The following is an 18,205-nucleotide window of genomic DNA, read 5'->3' as shown; positions in this document are numbered from 1 at the left end:
ACAAAACACATGTAAGAAGTACTTCATAGAAAAAAATAATGAATAAAAACTTATGAGTGAGAATTAAATGCATCTTATGGTTTTGGAATGATAACTAATGATATATGTGTGTGTGGAAATATGTTTATTCAATTATATTTCACCTTTTATATCAATCCTTTAATTTATGAAGCTTGATCTAACTACAGAGCATATAGCAAATAAGAATTGTGTATGTCAACTTAGAGAATAAACAGTATGATGGTCAACATCTTGAAATTTGGAATATAGACTTTTGTTTTATATATATATATATATATATATATATATATATATATATATATATATACATATATGTAACAATTTGATTCTTTTTAAAACAAATTATTTTATTAAAATATTGTCAGGTAAGATATATATATATATATAATTTTACCTGACAATATTTTAATAATAATTTGTTTTAAAAAGACTCAAATTGTTACAATTTTATTGAAAGAATATTTAGCTGCCAATGACAATTAATTTTATAGGAGAAGAAAGAGTAATATTTTTCTTAATAGTATTGACATTATTTTTAAAAGAAATATTATTAACAGTAAACAGGTTGATGTATGAAGCACAGTGGAATTTCCACTAGTCCCTAATATCAGCTTCATTATATGCACATAAATTCTGACATTTTTCTCAACAAAATTGTCGTTAAAAACGACAACTTTATTTAAAATTGATAAATCTTAACTCTTTTACTTGCAGTTATTCAACTCCAAAAAACGACGACAATTTGGGAAAAAAAACTCAGGTAAGATTTTCTAAAGCTAACTTTCTATTCCATTTTTATTTGTTTTTAGTTGCACAAGGCAACGATCAACCAAAATGCATATTTTTCTTTTGTGTATCTTGTGTATATGTTGATTGCAACAGTATTTAAATATTATTTGTATAGATTATTCTCGTTTTGGATGTTTTTCTTACAATTTCTTGAGTGATGTAATCTCTGAGCTTCTGCGGGTATATTTTGTCAGATTCTAATTCATGCGTAATGGATAAAGTCCTAAATGATAGCCTTCTGGAGGTTGAAGAGTCAATCTACCGTGTGGGTGATAAGACTTCTACCCATTTGAAATGAGAACAAGCTACCTCTAGATTAAACAAATGGTTCTGTTCAAAATTCCATGCAGATTCCTGAGTTCGGAAAGATGCACCTGAAGAAGGTCGGAGCTTACATTCGCCAAAACATGAGAATAACATCTAAGATGAGAACAGCAGTTCGACTAATCCCAGTAACACAAATTGAATTATCAATCATCATCTCAAAAACATAATATTATTAATATTCTTAATGTGATAAATGATGTCCTCTAGGTATCTCACTCCTGTTTCTGTCCATGAGATTTGGTTTCAAGACACATTTGTACCATTCTCAAAATGTCATAATTATCTAGGAGTAATAATATCTAGCAATCTTAGATTTGACGATCACTTGTCTTATCCAATAGATTTAATAAGGAGCGTTATGTGTTGCATATCCTGAGTTACCAAATTCCTCACAAATGGCATTTCCTGACTAGGTTTTGCAAGGCAGTGATTCATCCCCACTTAGAATACAGTTCCCTGGAGTTAGCCAGGCATTGTCGGATTCTCTTGAGGGTCTACAGCATTGTGTCATCAGATATATACTACAGATTCCTTGCCGTAACTCTGTTCCCTCTGGACTATATGATTTGTTTGGATTAGATCTGCTGTCTACTCGCCGGAATGTAACAGTTGCCTCTGTTGCCTAATGATTAATTCATTGTTCTTGCCCCACCATAATGCTCAAATACCGCCCTGTGCTGTGACTGAATAGACCAAACCTGCGACACAATACATTCACATTAGACTCTCTGCATAATCACACTAGTGTTTGCTCAGAGATATGTTAGCAATCTCCTTTCACATTGTGTTCTGCAGTCCTGAACGTGCTGCCTCAGAATTGTGTGAATGAACATGTATCACCGTCACATGTTCAGGGTTTTGTATTGGCTAAGGGTTGTGCTGTTCCTAAGTTTTATGCATTCTCTAAATTAGCTTAGTAGCCTCTACCTATTGCTAACGTTTTTTTTTACCATCTATATATATAAAAGCGAAAATGTATGCGTGTATGTGTGTTCGCTTTTTGTGTATGTCTTCAAAAGGCTTTTTTCCGGCGAATTCTCGAGGCCATCGCTCATTTTTAAAACTTTTTATATCACGTCTAAATGATAATATCTATGACTTAACAACGGTGGTCACCTCTCTATTTAATTTGCCCGATTTTGAAACGTTAATTATTCGACATTTTCGGATCTGCATGTGTTACATTCGTTTTTCGGTATAAAAAAAAAAAGCGAAACTCGATTCAAAATACTTGCCCACGGCCAGTGGTCTCTAGAAAGCTATGTAACGTTTGGTCAATGTCGGCTTCATCATATCAGACGGTTACTTTCATTTTGAGACAAGACACTCCCCCTAATAAACAGGGAGCTGTTTTTTTCCAAAGTTAGTTAAAAACAAACAAACCGGTTTATTGACCTCATTAAAAACTGTCCCACAGAAAATGTTAACTGATGAATAGCTATCGTGTACCATCGCCGCATGTGCATTAAGCTTTTTCATATAAAAAAACAAACTCGCATTAAATAAAACACTGTCCCGCACTCAAAGTTCACGTCAATAACGCATCAAAAACGGGCACCTGTTTTTTTTTGGGGGGGGGGGTCACACTTTACTATTTTCCAACTGCGCGTCAAGGCTTTGTTTTTTTTAACAACCAACGATTTTTCTTTTTATTTACCCAAAACCACACACACTTCCAAACACCTGGGCACCGCTGGGAACCCCTTGCTAGTGGCTTAATAAAGGGGAAAAAAATTACTTGTATTATTCAAACTATCAGGCATCTCATTGACTCTTCATGTCAAATTGCGTACGTTCTCACACATAGTTTTCATGCTAAATTTAGTGTAATTTTACCCACTACTTTTGGAAATTTTACTAATGAATAACAATGTTATAGGTAGTGCCTTTTTATTCAACTTTCCTCATGATGGCATGTTTAGACACAAGGTCAATTTTTAATGAATTTAAAAATGAGAGAAATTGCCTTAGTCTAAAAGGATTTCTCTTTCACTGATCTAGGACAGAAAAAATGCAATCTAGTAGCAGAACAGATACTACAATTTGCTTCTTGCCAAGCTGCATTATTATTATTAGTGGTGCTGGTAATCATAGCTGTGTTATTTTTTATTCTATTAAATAGTTTTGGAACTTTGCAATGACCAACAGACAAACCAAAAATTGTTCAATCATTATGTAAGCAAACAGACTTTAACCCACCATTGTAATACTTTGTGTAAGTGTTACAGTTTCCACGGTTTTAGATAATAAAGTGGAATTGAAGGATAACAAAGGTTCTGATTGGTCAAAAAAGATCATGTGATTTTGGAGAGAAATGTCGTACTTTTGAAATAGTTATTTAATTTGATTGGTGAGATTCTGTTTTAGCAGCAGATGAGGATGCCTTTCTTAGTCACATGAAAAAGGAATTAACACTGTAAAGTCCTAGGAATTTATGACACAAGTGGCCATTTGTTCTTGTGAAATATTCTAGCTCATTCATAATCATTTCAGCGATTATGAAGAATGAAATCAAGATAGATATGCATATTTCACACATGAAATTTATGTCACTTTTTATGGACCATTTAATTTAATATTAAAACAACTTCCATGTATGTACTGTCTAAATTAATCAGAGAATTGTTCTCGTCTTTAATGTTATCTGCACAACGTTTCTATCGATGTAACCTTCGTCAGCTATAAAAGTCACCATGTTTTGGCAGCAAAAAAAGGTGAAGTTTTGCACTTTAAGGTTTTGAATTTTTAATTTAGTTGGAAATAAGTTTACACAAATTATAAAGATAATTTAATTATCAGAGAATCTTAGGGGCATACTTTCTAACTTATGATTAAATTTTAAATTAAATCAATCAACCAATGTAATTAATTGCCTGTTATCCGTTTTTTAACCAGATGTAGTTTTAATTTTTTTTTGCTATGTTATTGTTATGACTGATAGGAGATAAAAACTTCCATGTAGATAAAGACATAACAAATACGTTCACGTTTAAAACTTTATATATAACAAAACATTAGCTTCGAAGGAGAATATTCAAATTGAATAGTTCATTGAGGAAATAAAGGAAGGAATTAAAAAAGATGTTTATAAATGTATTTTTTTTTTTTTTTTTAGATATCTTTATGGTTTTGGGAGTAAGTTTGATGAGAGTGTATTTGGCTCTGACAGCGAGGGTGGATTTTTTTTCCTACCGATTTCATGTTTTTTTTTTTTTTTCTTTTTTTTTCTCTCTTGGGTTCACACAAAAACATTATTTTGGATGAAGAAATCTTTTTATTGGCTAAAAATTAATATTATGTTTGTTTTTCTTTTTGACCAAAAGAATGTGGAGAGTCTGGCCACCAACAATATTTTTAAACATTTTATATTTGGCAGCCAACGAGTTAACATTTGATTAGGAGTCTACTTTTATTTACTAGTTTCCACAAATTCAGTTAAAGCTTATTAAGACAGGAATGTCAAATAATATAAATATATCTGTATGTGACTAAAAATAAACAGTAATTTATAAATAGTCAAAAATATGTTCATCGAGCTCGTTTTATAGAGCATGCAAGGGTTTAGTCAAATAAACATCTATTTAACTCAGCTTTTTTTTTTTTTTACACTTTTGATTTCTTTTTTTTTTTTTCTCTCTCTCTCCAGGGCAGTGACCCTGCACTTAAACTTAATAAAAAAATACCTAAAACTCCTGAGAATGCTCCTATACCACTGGGTACTAGGAGAAGTGCACGTCTACGAGACCACAAGGCTGTATCGCCTCCTAGCTCTCCACAGGAAGTGCAGACTCCAACAACGATTTCTAAGACACGGAAAGAGAAGAAAAAGCCTAATTCCTGTTCCTCTGAGAAATCCAAGGAAAGCTCTACGGGAAAAGAATCACAAACAAAACAAGGTAATTAATATTTAATCATTAATCTCGTTTTAAATAATTATTTTACTTTTTTCATCTTAGAATATACAATAAGACATTACTATCTGTAAAGTGGTATGTGTATATATATATATATATATATATATTAGCCGGGGGGGGGGGTCCTTGCCCGGGCATAAAATATGCTTAAATATATTTTAATTTGTTTAGATTTCGTATATCTTCTTATAGTCATGATTTCAAAAGTAAAAAAAAGCATTTGGGTGCCATCAGCTTGAATCGAAACTGAAACTGTAGCATTCAAAGCTGGTGACGTTACCACTGTATCAACGTGACACGCATATGAACTGATATCCATTATGGAGCTACAGTATGCAGACGATAACGCCCTTGTAGCCCTCTCAGAAGAGGACCTACAGTGTACACTGGTTGCCTTCACGAGGGCATACAAACATCTCCATTGACAATGCTAGACTGGAAAATGTGGACCACTTCCCATACCTAGGCAGCATCCTATCATCAAAAGCTAACATAGATGATGATATACAACACCGTCTCAGCTGTGCCAGTGGGGCTTTCTCAAGGCTAAGGAAGAGAGTATTTGAGAACCATGACCTTCTGGCAAAGACCAAAATCATGGTATATAAAGCTGTCTTGCTGCCCACTCTTCCCTATGGATCGGAGACCTGGACCACATACAGGAGGCACGTAAAAACCCTGGAGACGTACCACCAAAGATGCCTCCGAAAAATCCTCAGAATTAGTTGGAAGGACCGACACACCAACACCAGCGTCCTGAGTGAGGCTGACATTCCCACTATTACCGCTACTGTTGCTCAACGCCAGCTCAGATGGACTGGTCATGTTGTCCGAATGCCGGATCTCCGCCTCCCAAAACAGATTTTCTACTCTCAGCTTGTTGAGGGAAAGCGTGCCCAGGGTGGCCAAAAGATGAGGTATAAGGACAACATCAAAGCAAATCTAAAGCGGTTTCACATGGACCTTGAGACATGGGAGGACGTGGCTGGGAGCAGGTTGGCATGGAGGAGCGCTGTCCACAAAGGTGCTGCGCTTTATAGTAGTGACCTAAATCAAGCTGCTGAGGATAAACGCAAGCACAGAAAGGACAGATTATCAACCAGACACACCCAACCCCACCCCACCACCACTACCTTTATCTGCCCAAATTGCACAAGACAAATTGAGTCTAGGATTGGGCTCTATGCTCACCTGAGGACCCACAGAAGCCACAACGGAGAACAGTCTTACTCGGACACGAGTGACCGCCGATGATAATGATGATATATATATATATATGTGTGTGTGTGTGTATGTGTTTTTTTTTTGTTTTGTTTTTTCAGGGAATTAGACCTGGAGTCTAAAGAGCAGAGTTTATTTTAATGTACTAGTAAATGTATTGATACTATTAAAAGAAAACAGTGCTCGTTGTGCTGTAGATATATAATAAGCTCAGTAGGTATAGATATCCTAGGGCTATTTTAATATTGAGGAAGACGATAATCCACAAGATTGTACGAGCGTTTCAGAACTGATGTCCATTTTTTGTTGATGAGGAGACCTTGTTATTAATTGACAAAACTTTTGTCAATATTCATTGTCAATTTGAATAAAATGAACATCATTTTTGAAACGATCATACAATCTAGTGGATTTTTGTTTTCCTTTTGAAACTTTGATTTTTACTTCAAAATTATGAATCGTTTTACTCATATATATATATATATATATATATATATATATCTGTGAAAGTGTCTGTCTGTCTGTGTGTGTACATTTCCCTACTCAATAACTGTGTCAATTTTTAGTCTCCAGACTCAAAATTTGATATACAGGGTACTGAGATTTGGGAAAATGGATGTGATCGGTTTTCGGCCAGAAATTTGGCTGTTAAGGGGTCAAAATTCAACGATTTGACCTTTGAGAACTCTACCAAACTCCTCCGACAATTTTGGGTCTAAACACTTGAAATTTTAGATATAGGTTCCTTGGACATGGATCTAACTTAATAACTCGATTTGAGCCCAAAACAATAAATTTTAAGGGGACATAATAGGGGACAAAGTTAAAAAAAATTGACCTTTTTTTTTTTTTTTTTTTTTTTGCTAAGCATACACCTCCAAACACCCGGGCAACACTGGGCACCCATGCTAGTATATATATATATATATATATTAGAACAAAGAATTAATAAAATATGTTGAAAACACTTTTGCAGGATTTAAAAACATATTTACTTTTCAAAAAGGAAACACAAATGAAGTGGATTGTCCTTAATCTGCAGAGTTTCGAAAGAAATACTTTCCTTTTCATGAGAAGAGAGGAGTTATCAAAATGCAGAATCAGATTTTGCTTGCAAAGTATTTAATGAAACCGCAAGTAAGCCATAGAACATACTGGGCGAAAAAATTAAAAATGATTTCATGTGAATTTTAATCCCAAACAAGGCCTATTGTTACTTGGACATAAAGGGCTACTATTTGGGATTGTGTCTAGCTGGAGACTGAGAAGAGTTGAGCAGCGAGATGTCTTCTCACAATATTTAAACTTCTGCACTTTAGTACAGTCTGGAAAGCTGGAAATATTGAGGTAATTATAAACTCCAGCAGTCTGAAGGAAGAAACTTAACAGTAAAAGGGTTTCTGCCATCTATGAACTTCAACACTATAAGGATCTGCTTTTGTAGGGCTTATCGGGTTAGCCAGGAATGCTGAGATGGCACAAGCGTTGCAAGCTCATCAGAGAACATTGTATTAAAGTATTTGCAAAACAGGCATGGTGACGCAACATTGTGACGGCACCCAAAACAAGGTATATTGTTAAAAGCATAAATGGTCAAATTATGAATTCCTGGATATTTTAAAATGTTTACTTTGTGTTTATTGCCTTTATTAAAAAAAAAAATGGAGACGCTCTGATACTGTTGCTTTTTTTGTTAAAACTGCAAAAGTATTTATCTAAGCTAGCACGAACGCCTGGCAAAGCCCGGTTGTAAAGTATGTTTAAATATTTAAATATTATATTTTAATTCTTGCAGATTTTGTATATATTAATGTTCTATTGATGTTTTATATATTATAAAGTTGTGATTTCAAAAATAAAAAATATATCTATATGACTTGGGTTCATCAGCTTGAATCGAAACCGAATCCCAAACTTATATATATATATATATAACTTTAGTTCCTTCAGGTATAACTGAAACTAAAACTTATGAAGAATTCTTTATAAAATTATTTTTTAAAAAATAGATTACTAAGGTGCCATCAGCTATAATTGAAACTGAAACCAAGACTTCGGAAGAATTCTTGATAAAATTATTTTTAAAAAGTAGATTACTGGAGTGCCATCAGCTATAACCAAAACCAAAATTATGAAGAATTCTTAGTAAAATTATTTATAAAAAAATTAAATGACTTGAATGCTATCAGCTATAATCAAAACCGAAACCAAAACTTATGAAGAATTCTTGGTAAAATTATTTATTACAAGAAATGGAAGTACATAACAATTAAACGGCCCGGATGTAAACGTGACACAGAAATAACACACATGCTATCGTATTAATATATAAATTGATTTTATTTATTTATTTATTTATTTTTTCTTTTCTTTATTTTATAATTTAAAAAGCCAAGTGGGGAAAGCCCTTTTTTATGATAAATGTAATAGCTGTTTTCAATTAGTAGCAGCAACATTGTTGTCATCAAAACAACAACCAAAACATTTTATTTTAAAAATAAAGTATATATTAAAAGAAAAAGTATTCCGTTCAAAAAGCTGTTCAATGTGGAGTTTATTTTATAATGTAATCTAAGTTGTTTATTCATATAAACATATGCGTACCTAAATATGACAGGAGCTTACTCGATTTTCAATTGTTTATATCCAGCATTGCAGACTAAATGCATGGGTTTTTTTTTTTTAGTGATATTACCTGTGCAAACAATAGCATCAGCACCAAAAGCAACACAGTGCATGACATAAAATAAATTTCTGATATGAAATCCACCCCCTGCTTAAACACTCACACACACACACACGGTCCTGGATATGACCTTAAACTATATCCAGTGGTGAGGCCCCAGCTTGCGGGCTTTGGGGAGTGTGGAGCCACCCTTTAATTGCCATTGCTCCCAGGTCCACTCTGATCTGGAGTGGTAGTACCTGTTTGGGTCCCAACTATGGGTTAAATAGAAACCGACTTGAAAACAACAAATATATTCTATTAAAAAAATTTTTCTTCAAAATCTTTGGATTCAGCATTAAATAACCTGAAAGGGTTGATATGCCGTAAAATAAAAACAACCAACCAACCAACACACACACAATTATTGTATCTACATAAAATGTTATAAGGAGATATAATATTAATTTTCAATATTTACTCATGGGAATGAAACACTGAAGGTTCTGTGTAGCTTAATTGCCATTTTTAGTTTTTTTTTTAAATTTATTTTTGGATTACCCTAAAAAAGTCGTAATATGTACATATACTTATGCAAATATAAAAATGTACTTGTATGGTGGAGGACTAATAGCTATTAGTTTTGCTTGTAGTTTAAAATGAATAATTTTGTATCATGTCATCATTAGTACAAGCAATGGAAAATTATTTTTACAGTCAAAAACAAAAGAATTCGTTTTGGCATCAGAAAATAGACAAAAGTGTTTCTGATTCCGATATCCCAAAAAGTTTTGATCTCCACCCCAATTTTGATTAATTGTCCTAACACTAATATATATATTTGAATATTTTGGTAGCAAGTCATTATCTGAGTCGGATGCACCAATAAAAAGTGCTTGAGAAGACTATGGCTGAACAACAACTTTTGGGCGCCATTTTATACAACATGCCAGCTGAAATAAAAAAGACCGCTCGGCAAATGGAAAAGATATCCAGAAAAATCGGAAAAAAGAATAACTCTGTCGTGTTCAATCAGACGTGCTTGATATATAATGTATATATAAGGTGTTTGGAATAAATTTGAGTTTTATCAGGAAAAAGAAAAGGCATTTGTATCTATAAAATTTGATTCCAAAGAAATTCAAGGAGCAAGGATATTAGATTGTTTTATTCATGTAATGCAGCCTCAATCTCGGCCTGGATCCTGGAGCAATCTGGTTTTATACTTTACCTTCAAAGATCATCAAAAACCACTTTAATTCTGTCGATTAACTGGTCTCTCGTCGTACTGGCACAGTGAATGCTATCTTTCTCGACTGTTCTCTATACATAATAATCCATTAGATTAAGATCAAATGAGTTTGGGGGTCACATTGGGATTTGTGTAGTTGACAACCATTTTTTACTTTGTTGCAGGGAGGTGAATCCTGCAGCCATATATACAGCTTATTATGAGCTATCCTTGTTATCCAGTTAGCAACTACAAATAGATATCTGAATCTAATTTGAGACCCTGTTTGAAAAAATGCGGAGACATCACGGTATCCTGTGAGGACACCATAACAGTTTGTGTAAATAATGTAATCTGTATGACTCGAGAGGAATCTTTAGGATTGTATGCGAACCATCTGTTATGCGGCGTGTTGTGCTTTTCATCTTGGCAAATGTTTTTTTGTTTTCATTAGAAAAGAACCAGATTGTTTGTGGTTCCACAGAATGTTTCTTAGCCTTTATCAGATGATTGTTGCAGGCGTTTTCAATGAGAAGTCGACCTCTGTGATGCTTGTAGTAACGAAGGTGTTCATTTAGGGCAAGCTTCTTGGTAGAGGGTGAAACATTCAATGCACGAGACAAGACCCAAATTATGATGCCAGACTCCTCCAACACTTTTTCTGCAAAGTTTCGAAGAATTCTGCTGTGCGAGAGCAATCAGATCTTTTCTATGTTGCTTTCTTTTAGCCACAACCTCGTAGTCTCTATTGCAATTCTCTACTTCATGCCAGATTGTTTTTACAGTGTTCATGGAGCATTGAATAGCGACCGGTGTTCCTTTTATTTTGATGGCTGGCACGAATCATCATGATACAAGTTATTCTCTACCACGAGTCAAGTGACTTTCAATCGTCCATTCTTGCTATTATCCTGTCTATGAATATAGGAGGGTTTAAACTTAAAGTTGGTATGAATAAATTTAAAAAAAATTGGGATAAAAAATCAAATGTTATTTTGCCAAATTTATCCTAAACACCCTCTGTGTGTGTGTGTGTGTGTATCAGCATAGAATTTGGTTCTAAAAATTTCCTGATATATATATATATATATATATATATATATATATATATACATAGGAAATTTTAGAACCAAATTCTATGCTAAGAGATTTATTTATTGATTTTTTTTTTTTTTTTTTTTTTTTCAATAAATGAAAACAATATAAATGAAAAATTTCAGTTGACTCTGAGCTTTGATGAGTTATAGACTTTTTTTTCATTATCGAGCTATAACAACAAGTGCTAGTGACAACCACTCTCTCCTGGTGTTGAAAGGCAACATTTATTAATATCGTTTTTGTGTGTATAGAGAGCATGCTGGTAGGTGTGTAAGAGTAACAAATCCAATATCTCTACATCGAAAAGTGCTGTAGAATCGAAAAGATTAGAAATCATTTATATTTATTCAATGTGTGTTTGTGTGGCATGCCATTTACCTGAGTAAATATGATATCTAATTTGCATGATGATTTTGATAAAGTAGATAATGATAATTTCTTTGTCTTATGAAGAAAGATAAAAACATTAAAAAAAAACAAAAAAACAATCTACAAAACACATCTGTTTGTTATAATTATTGATTTCATTTGTTTTTTTCCCCTCCAGCTGATTCGGGAAAGTTGGCATCCATCTTCCTGAAAAAGAAAGACAAAGAAAAAGAGAAGGCAGCAGCATCTCCTGTAATTGATGAAGAAGCACTGAAGTTACGGCGGGCATTTCTCATGGGTGGCCTAACAGATGAGGCGAAAAAGCAGAAACAGGCCAATGCCTTATTGTCATCGGCCATTGTGACTGCAGACTATCCGCCACTCCCTTCAGAAAACCATATCCAACAAAAACCTTTGCCAAAAGAGGAAGAACAAAATGGATCAAATTTAGATGTATGGAATCTTCCAGACGTCAGATTACCTGGACTGACAATTTCAGATGATAATTTTGAAGTCTGCTCTTTGGGAATACCTGAATGGAAGAGTCCTTCATCCTTGTTGAGGATTTCTAAAGATAAAAGAAATCAATCTCGTTCAATTAAGGTAAGATGTGAATCCACCCCACTTTTTCGATTAAAATTATGTCTATTTTCTTAATATGCATGTTCTGCTCCGTTTCTCTCAAAGGCAAGAATGATAAACATTTCAGTATTAATTCTTATCAATAGTTTATTAAATTTTATTTGTAAATCTGTGTAAATTACATAGTATTTTTGTTTGTCATTCATGTCTGTCACCTTTATTTAATGTGTCTGTTGCAGGCGCGTTTCTTTCGAGGCGTCCTCTTGAAGGCGCGTTTCTTTCGAGGCGTCCTCTTACAGGCGCGTTTCTTTCGAGGCGTCCTCTTGCAGGCGCGTGTCTTTCGAGGCGTCCTCTTGCAGGCGCGTTTCTTTCGAGGCGTCCTCTTGCAGGCGTGTTTCTTTCGAGGCGTCCTCTTGCAGGCGCGTTTCTTTCGAGGCGTCCTCTTGCAGGCGCGTGTCTTTCGAGGCGTCCTCTTGCAGGCGCGTTTCTTTCGAGGCGTCCTCTTGCAGGCGCGTTTCTTTCGAGGCGTCCTCTTGCAGGCGCGTTTCTTTCGAGGCGTCCTCTTGCAGGCGTGTTTCTTTCGAGGCGTCCTCTTTCAGGCGCGTTTCTTTCGAGGCGTCCTCTTGCAGGCACGTTTCTTTCGAGGCGTCCTCTTGCAGGCGCGTTTCTTTCGAGGCGTCCTCTTGCAGGCACGTTTCTTTCGAGGCGTCCTCTTGCAGGCACGTTTCTTTCGAGGCGTCCTCTTGCAGGCGCGTTTCTTTCGAGGCGTCCTCTTGCAGGCGCGTTTCTTTCGAGGCGTCCTCTTGCAGGTGCGTTTCTTTCGAGGCGTCATCTTGCAGGCGCGTTTCTTCCGAGGCATCTTGTTACAGGTGCATTTCTTCCAAGATGTCTTATATTGCATTCCTGTGCTCATTTGCAAATGTTTGTAAACTTGGAACTGTATACAGATGGTAGTATTGACTTTTTAACGCATTTCTTTAATACAGAAATTTTTTTCTTTATTTACTGATTTATGGATTCATTTATTTATTTTTATTTTTTTATTTTTTTTTTCCAGCCATTTTCTGGTCACATCCCACTTTCTGAAAATGATGTCAGTTCTGCAATCAAAGATTTATCAGCAGCAAATCCGTCGTATCCCGTTCAGCGGTTTTATGACATGGCTAAAGCAAAAGGAAAAAACAGTTTAAAAACTGAAGGGGAAGATACAGCGAAAACTAGTAAATATCGTATCTTCACACATACATTGAATGTTAATGATTTAAAACATTGCTTGTAGTCACATTTCAGTTAATCTAATGTTTTGCATAGCTGCTTCAGAAATTTGTTATTCCTCCTTAATCCATGACTCATTGAAGTTGCTGTTGTTGAGCTTGAAGAAGGGGTTTAGTGTCAACCTTTTACAGGAGAGAAAGAGACTAACCTCACATTCAAAGATTCATGCTATTCCAAAGTTTTCTTTCTCTGAAAGTAGTTGCCTTATCAATGCAAGTTTAACCCTTTTACTCATAACTGATGGGAGAATCGTTAGTTGTTGTACATTTTCGAATGTGATTAATGTAAGTTGAACTTGTTAATTCGTAAGTTTTTTGTTTTTTTTTTAATTCTTTTTATTTTATTACATTTTTCGTTTGTCCATTTTCACTGGGATTCTGCATTCCCAGGAGCTCAAAAGGGGTCACAAATGCCTCCAAATTGCAAAAAATGACACTTTTTTACCCTATAACTTTTACCCCATCGATTAGATTTTTATGAAACTTGGCGAAAGTAGGCAAGGTTGGCCCATCACACTTCTCACATTCATCATTTCTTCACTATTTTTTGTGGCGTCATCTCACATGCAGCACCAGAGAGGGACCACGTACGCGCGGCTTGTTTTTTATCGTTATTAAACCACTTCTGCTTGTTCCTTCTTTAGTTTGTACATTATGCTTTGAAAAAGGCATAATGAAATTTTTGAAGACCAAACTGTTTCAACAAAGGTCAAATTAGCAAACTTTTGCTTTAAAAAAAGGCCAATCTGGCAACCTTGAACCAGAATATTAGAGTGACCTCCCTTTGATGTAACCTCGTTTTTTAATATCTATACAGTATTTTGCTTGTTCCTTCCTTACATTACACTTTGAAAAAGGCCAAATACAATTTTTGATGGTCAAATTGCTTTAAAAAAGGCCAAATTAGCAAAATATGGCTTTGGCTTGTTTTTATTTTAATATCATTATAATAACATATGATCATTGTTGTAATGATGTGAGAACGGAACTCATAATTTCAACGTACTGCAATTCTCCACCAAAAAAAGAAGTCGGTGAAATGTTACATAAAAAGAGAACATTCGAAAGAAACAGGGTAAAAAAAGGACATTATCTGCCAAGAGATGTTGGATTGAAGAAGTAAATTAAAGATTGTCTCTTACAATGTGATTTTTTTATTTTTATTGAACTATGTAGCACAATATTACTTTCTGAGTATTTATTAGTACTTATTAGTTTATCTCATTTGGGTCAGTTCTATATTTCAAATACAGTGGAAGCTATCTTCAAAGAAATGTTTATAAACTCATATTTGCTGCATATTAACAATATTTTGACTTTCAGTATTTTAAGATTGAACTAATCTTTGGACATATTCTTCTGATAACTGCCCAAAAACTAGATTTCTTTAAGTATTTAAGAATTGTTTGTTATTGTTTAATGTCCTTTGTACGCATGTGCGCGTTCGTCCTTTGAAGTCGAAGATGACCATGACATCAATGAGTAGAAGTATTGTTTTTGTGCTTCCAGAGATTACTTTTAAGGCCGACCAAGTTGGACAGTGGTGAGCAGGTGTTGTGGGGACAAAGCTTGTTGCTCTGGCTTTGCGGGTTGCATGCTTCTGTTCTGCTTTGAGGGTTCTTTTCTCTTCAGCTGTTTCAGCTCCTTTGTTGATGAGGTGACACCAGTGAGGTCTGTTTGATGCAAGCGATTCCCAGGACTCTGTACTGATGTTAAAGTCTTTGAGGGAGACTTTGAGGTTGTCCTTAAAGCGTTTTCTTGGTGCTCCGACTGAACGCTTGCCTTGGCACAGCTCGCCATACAGGAGTTGTTTTGGGATTCTTTCATCTGGCATGCGGGAGACGTGACCTGCCCATCTCAGTTGGGTCTTTCGAATGGTAGTAGTTATGCTGGGAAGATTAGCACTTTTCAGGACCTCTGTATCAGGGACTTTGTTTTGCCATCTGATATGGAAGAGATTTCGGAGACATCTCAGGTGGAAGTGGTTCAATGTTTTTTCGTGCCTTCTGTAATTAGTCCAGGTTTCTGAGCCATAGAACAATGTGGTGAGGACAACTGCTCTGTAAACCTTCAGCTTGGTGTCAACACTGATTCCTCTTCTTTCTCAGACTTTGCTTCTGTGTCTCCCGAATGCGTTGCTTGCCTTGGCGATTCTGTTGTTGATTTCAAGATTAATTGTGGCTGTCAGAGATAGTGCTGCCCAGATAGGTGAAGGTCTCAACCGCTTGAAGGTTCTGTCCCTTAACTGAGATACTTGGCTTATGATACAGATTTCTGGAAGCTGGTTGGAATATGACTTCGGTCTTCTTGGTGCTAATTGTGAGGCCGAAGTTGTCACAGGCTGCAGAGAATTTGTTCATCTGGTCTTGCATTTCTTGATCGTTGCTGGCATTGAGGGCACAGTCATCAGCAAAAAGAAAGTCACTCAGCACTGCTTCCTTCACCTTTGTCATAGCCTGCAGTCTCCTTGGGTTAAACAGCTTTCCATCTGTTCTGAATTTAATGTTGATGACTGGTCGCTGAAAGCGTCAAATAGCACTGCAGAAAACATCAAGCTGAACAGTGTAGGGGCAAAGACACAGCCCTGCTTAACTCCATTTGTTACTGGAAAAGCCTCTGGGGGTTCACCGTCATCAAGGACACGCCCCGTCATGCCTTCATGGAATTGACGAACTACTGTGATTAAAGTACTTGGGCAACCAAATTTCTTCATTATTTTCCACAGACCATTCCGACTGACTGTGTCAAATGCCTTGGTCAAGTCGATAAAGGTTGTGTAAAGGTCTTGGTGCTGTTCGATGCATTTCTCTTGGAGCTGATGGGCGGCAAAGATCATGTCAGTGGTCCCCGACCGGCGCGAAAACCACATTGACTCTCCGGCAGGAGTCCCTATTCCAGGTGACCATGTAAGCGATTGAGGAGGATGCGAGCCCAGATCTTTCCTGCTATGGACAGGAGAGAGATACCTCGGTAGTTATCGCAGGATTACCGATTTCCTTTTCACTTATAGATGTGAACGATTGTGGCGTCTTTAAACTCTTGTGGTAGTTGTCTCTTCCTCCACATGATCTGATACAAGCAAGTCAGCTGCTCCTGCAAGGCTGCACCATCGAACTTGTAAACCTCAGCTGGGATGGCATCTTGACCTGGAGCTTTTCCACTGGTTGACTGCTGAATGGCTTTGCTGACCTCTTCAATTGATGGGGAGATGTCGAGCTGTTGATTGATGGGGACTTGGGGGAGACGTTCAATTGCTATATCATTGATGGCTCCAGGGCGATTGAGCACTGTTGAAATGGTCAGCCCATCTGTTGAGGATCTTCTTTCCCGTGAGTAGAGTTGAGCCGTCGGCACTGAGCAGAGGAGAGGATCCTGAAGACTGTGGTCTGTAAACTGCCTTAGTGCATCGTAAAAATTCTTTGTATCGTGTTTGTCTGCGTAGCCTTGAATTTCATCTGCCTTGGCACTGAGCCAGGAATCCTGCATTGAACGCAGCTTGGATTGGACTTTGTTGTGCATGTTAGAGAAGGCAGTTTTCATCGTCACACAAGCTGAGTCATGCGTTCTTAGCAGGCTGTGTTTTTCCTGCAACAAATTATGGATCTCAGGATTATTCTCGTCAAACAAGTCCTGGTGGTGTTTGGTGGCAGGACCTAGAACGTCAAGAGCAGCAGAGTGAACAACATCTCTGAAGGATGTCCAGCTCTCTTCAAAGCTGTTGCGATTAAGATTGAAGTTAGCAAGTTTACTATGGATGCTGCTCCGGAATTCCTCTGCTGTTTTAGGACATTTTAATTTGGCTGTATTGAGCCTCTTGGCTGTTTTTTTTTTTTACCCTGAGGCCTTCTCTTTGGTTGGATGAAGAAGTTGAATTTGGAGATGATGAGGCGGTGGTCGGTCCAACAATCAGCCCCGCACATAGCTTTGAACAGTCTCATGTCCTGCCTGTCCTTGACTCTGGTAATGACATAGTCGATTTGGTGCCATTGCCGAGAGTGTGGATGCATCCATGTGGTTTTATTGCAATTTGGGAGGCGGAACATCGTGTTTGTGATGTTGAGATCATGTGACGCACAGGTTCTAAGGTGGAAGAGTCTGTTGCTATTGCATTTGCCTACTCCATGCTTTCCAATGATGTTGTGCCAGGCTTGATGATCTGTACCGACACGTGCATTGAAGTCGCCAAGAATTACAAGCTTCTCCGACTGAGGAAATGAGAGAGTCCAGCTCTTCATAAAACTTGTCTTTGACCTTATCAGGGTTAGTCATCGCTGGGGCATAGCCGCTGACCAGCGTAACCCTGCTGTTGCGTCCAATAGGTAACTGGATTTTCATTAGTCTGTCGTTGATATCTTCAGGAATGCTTGCTAGTTTTTGTACGTGAGTTGTTTTGATAGCAAAACCAACACCAGCTTCACGCCGCTCCTCAGCACTCCGCCCACACCAGAAGAAGGTGTAGCCTCCACCAGTTTCGGTCAGTTGGCCTTTGTCTGCAAAACGAGTCTCACTTAGAGCTGCAATGTCAATATTGTAGCGAGCAAGCTCATGAGCTACAAGCGCTGTTCGTCTTTCAGGTCGATTTGCTTTTGCATTGTCAAACAGGGTTCGGACATTCCATGATGCTAGAGTAAGCACCTTTGTTTTCTTTTTTCTTTTGTTTCGACCGCTTAAGAGGGATTCCCGCCAGCCGCGGTATGCTGGCCAGGGTTTGGTG

The 18,205-nt window shown here is 36.7% G+C and overlaps 1 protein-coding gene across 1 annotated transcript in view; it reads left to right on the top strand.

Moving 5' to 3' along the window:
- The window catches only part of LOC145241394 (ATPase family AAA domain-containing protein 5-like), a 119,036-nt gene that overhangs the window by 41,151 nt on the left and 59,680 nt on the right, over positions 1 to 18,205 (top strand). The window contains exons 4-7 of the mRNA XM_080104319.1: positions 736 to 781; positions 4,784 to 5,033; positions 11,814 to 12,238; positions 13,275 to 13,437. Of these exons, the coding sequence (XP_079960445.1) occupies positions 736 to 781; positions 4,784 to 5,033; positions 11,814 to 12,238; positions 13,275 to 13,437 (884 nt within the window). The remainder of the gene's footprint in view (positions 1 to 735; positions 782 to 4,783; positions 5,034 to 11,813; positions 12,239 to 13,274; positions 13,438 to 18,205) is intronic.

This window comes from Euprymna scolopes, chromosome 20 (genome assembly GCF_053919585.1).
Source record: "Euprymna scolopes isolate OS-2025 chromosome 20, ASM5391958v1, whole genome shotgun sequence".
NCBI classification, from domain to species: domain Eukaryota; kingdom Metazoa; phylum Mollusca; class Cephalopoda; order Sepiida; family Sepiolidae; genus Euprymna; species Euprymna scolopes.
This window is presented reverse-complemented; position numbering and strand designations above follow the sequence as displayed.